The sequence below is a fragment of the Eurypyga helias genome, unplaced genomic scaffold (genome assembly GCF_000690775.1).
Source record: "Eurypyga helias isolate BGI_N326 unplaced genomic scaffold, ASM69077v1 scaffold15302, whole genome shotgun sequence".
Classification (NCBI taxonomy): Eukaryota; Metazoa; Chordata; class Aves; order Eurypygiformes; family Eurypygidae; genus Eurypyga; species Eurypyga helias.
The window spans coordinates 1-3,501 of record NW_010236712.1 but is presented as its reverse complement, the minus strand read 5'-3'; the positions used below and the strand labels follow the sequence as shown (position 1 = coordinate 3,501).

At 56.6% G+C, this 3,501-nt stretch overlaps 1 protein-coding gene across 1 annotated transcript in view; it reads left to right on the top strand.

Moving 5' to 3' along the window:
* The window catches only part of LOC104506292 (ephrin type-A receptor 1-like), a gene marked incomplete at its 5' end in the record, with an annotated part of 5,903 nt that extends 3,679 nt beyond the window's left edge, over nt 1-2,224 (top strand). The window contains 3 exons of the mRNA XM_010147194.1: nt 368-561; nt 810-965; nt 2,146-2,224. Of these exons, the coding sequence (XP_010145496.1) occupies nt 368-561; nt 810-965; nt 2,146-2,224 (429 nt within the window). The remainder of the gene's footprint in view (nt 1-367; nt 562-809; nt 966-2,145) is intronic.
* Between the last annotated feature and the right edge of the window lie 1,277 nt (nt 2,225-3,501).

The following is a 3,501-nucleotide window of genomic DNA, read 5'->3' as shown; positions in this document are numbered from 1 at the left end:
TCAGCACATGCCTGAGATTAGCACATGCTGGTGAAATTATTCCTCAGAGCCTGGTTCCCCTTTCTCACCGGGCCTGTGCCAGGATCCTTTAGTCCTCACTTCTCGTGAACACATCCCCTGAATGGCAAATGGGAGCTAGGCTAGTAAAGGACTGAAAGTACCACTTCACCTTTTGACATCCCTTTGGTGTTCTGCGCCTCTGCTGTGCTGCCCAAGCCCTACTTTATGCACATGTGATCTTTTTCAACCCTCCCTGACTGCACACTGTGCAAAACGGTGAACGGCCTGCTCCCAGCCCCACAGAGGTCTCTGGCTCCTCATTCACACTCTCTGCTCTTGGCCAGATTTCTCTCTGTCCTCTGTGCAGGTGATGAAAAGCTTAGAGGACGGGTACCGGCTCCCCCCACCCGTGGATTGCCCATCTATCCTCTATGAGCTCATGAAGGGCTGTTGGTCGCACGATCGGTTGAGGAGGCCTCACTTTCAGGAAATCCGGGCACAGCTGCAACATTTCATCTCAAGTCCCCAGCTCCTCCGGCCCGTTGCAGACTTTGATCCCAGGTAAGCAGGCTGTCACTGGAGGAGGAGGGGTTAACCAGGTAGAGTTTTCACCTCCCTCTCCCCAGCTGGAGGAGAAGTCGTGCCAGTGCTGCAGGCTGGCCATCGGCCTGGGCAGCCTGGCCTCACGGTGCAGGGAGCAGGTAAGTTGGCCTAGCTCTGGCAGGGGGTGCTTGCCCTTTAGCTACTCTCTCACACTACTGGCCATTTAAGGTAGTCACCTGGCTAATGGGGGTTTTATCTGTCTCTAGGGTAACGCTCCGACTCCCCAGCTGCAGCGGATCTGATGGGATCCCCTATCGATCCATCCCTGAGTGGCTGGAATCCATTCGCATGAAGCGCTACATCTCCAACTTTCGCACTGCCGGCCTGGACACCATGGAGTCCATCCTGGAGCTCACTGCTGAGTAAGGGCGGGCTGAGCTCCCGCGGGGCCCCTCCGGCTGTCCTACAAGTAGCTGTGTCTGTCCCTGTGCTGCCTGCACAGGCACTCGGATTTACTTGGAAGGCTTCTTGCTATCCTTTGTATCATTAAACGGAAGTGGGCTGGCTTCTTGCTCTGAAAGGGAAAGATAAGACTGGAAGAATTGGGATCAGCCCAGAAGAGTGTGAGACTAACTCCCCAACAGCCCGTGCTGGAGGCTCTTCAGGGGCCCGAGCTGCTCCGAAGTCACATCAGGCACAAACAGCAAGGGGAAGCAACAGGTGGCAGACAGTTCTCCTGACCTGACCCTCTCCCCACCCTTGTAGGACTTCATAAGAGAATTGTCCTGCCTTAAACTCCAGTGGCGCTAGTGGTACCCCCCACGTCAGCCAGACACTGTCGGTCGTAGCGCAGAGTCCTTCCGGGCTCCTCAGGAGGACTCGGGTCAGATGCTCGGCTGACGCAGGCGCGTTCTGCTGTAGCGTTGGGGACGTACAGCCGGCTCCAACCAGGGCAGTTCCATGGCACGGATGCGCGGGCGCAGTGTGGGGACAGACCTGCTGAAGGACTGAGCTGTGGTCCGCAGCGCAGGCGGACGGGGACACGGTCCTCATCTAACGGGAGCACAGGTCGAGGCATGAGGCCAGAGAAGCCAGTTAGCTGGGTGGGCAGGAGCAGCTGGAAGTTTATTCCCTGTAGAGAAACGGTAGGCATAACAGGAGGCACTGAGGGAAAGGAAGCTTTCTGAAGCTTTCACATCCCAGGCCTCAAGGGACAAGAACAGCAATTCATTTAGGCCTGAAGGGGCTACAAGGAAGCTGGGGGGGCTTTTTACAAGGGCCTGGAGTGACAGGACAAGGGGTAACGGGTTTAAATTGAAAGTGGGGAGGTTTAGATTGGATATCAGGAAGAAGTTCTTCCCGGAGAGGGTGGTGAGGCACTGGGACAGGTTGCCCAGAGAAGCTGTGGAGGCCCCATCCCTGGAAGTGTCCAAGGCCAGGCTGGATGAGGCTTGGAGCAGCCTGGTCTAGTGGAAGGTGGCCCTGCCCATGGCAGGGGGGTTGGAACTGGGTGGTCTGTAAGGTCCCTTCCAACCCAAACCACTCTGTGATATGATACGATTCTATGATGTGATTTTTTTTCTTTTCCCATTTCCTTTCAAGGGACTTGAAACAGATGGGAGTGTCACTTCCAGGCCACCAGAAGAGGATCCTGTGTAGCATCCAAGGCTTTAAGGAGTGATCGGTCGTTGCGCTCGTAAGCTTGCTGAATGCCAGTCCTTACCGGAGATCACTTGGAATCATTCCTATGGCAATTGCTTCCACGTGAGTGACTGGGAGAAGCAAAGCAAAGCCACCCGAACTGAAGAGGCTCGTGAGGCAACACCACCCGCTCTCCTTTCTGTTCTCCCTCGCTTCAGCTCTGCAGCAGCCGTGTCAGAACGGGCCAGAGCACCGGCCTCAGGGCCCGTTCTCAGCCCTGTCTCCGTCGGCGCCGCGCTAAGCGACCTCTGTGGGCCGCGTGCCGGAGTTTCTCGGCCTGTGGCACGGAAGCGTAAGGATGCATACGGAGTGGGTTGGGGTTAGGGGACTGTGCTTTGAGATTGGAGCCGAGCGTTCAGACGGACTGGGACTTCCGGGGAGCGTGCGCAAGGACACAGAGGCGCGGAGATCGGGCCCGTTGGCTCCCCGGCATACACCCCTTCCCACTTCAGCAGCCTCTGTCTTCCTCATCTCCCAAGAGGAACGAACTATTCAGTCTTTCACAAGGCTGCCGCTAAGGGCCGCGTGTTTCAAGCCAGCTCTTTCTGCCTCGCACGCCAGCTCAGGGCGTACTTCTTTCTTTGGAGGGGAAGCCGGGGGTACCCGCGCAACCCGCTGCCAGTGGTGTGACCCGGCGCGTTGCTGCTTCGCGCACGCGCTCTTCAGCGGGGGGGACCTGGGGCTCTCCAACCTGCCCAGTGCCTTTACTTGTGCCATGCACAGAACAGTCGTCACGTACCCATTTTTCTCTGCCCCTTTTTGAGAGAGAGAATAGTCGTCTTTGGCTGGATAGGGTGTTTGTAACAGAAAAATGTGTGGGTGGTCTTACTCCTTCTCTGTGGAGGAAATGTTATTATTTATCAGAGCTCAAGGCAATTATAGGCTGTAAATAATATTTTGTAAATAAATCCGTGGCAGAGCCGGCTGAGTTGGGAGTTCTTCGGCTTATTTCAAGGATGATGGGGACCTTTATGTGTTGGGTTTCTGTGTTGGGGGTTTTTGGTAGTGGGGGAAGGGTCACAGGGGTAGATCTTGTGAGAAGCTTCCGGAAAAGCTACAGCCCTCATCCCCCTGCGCCGAGTCGGACCCGCGTCTGGCCACGGCCGAGCCAGTCAGCGCCTCGGCCAACGAACACGTTGAAGAGGGAAGAACACACGAGAGGAGCAGCAGGGGAAGCGGAGCGGAGGGAATCAGCAGCAGAGAGAGGATGGGATGCCGGGGAGACACAACCGGGCAGACCCCCAGGTCAGTGCGGAA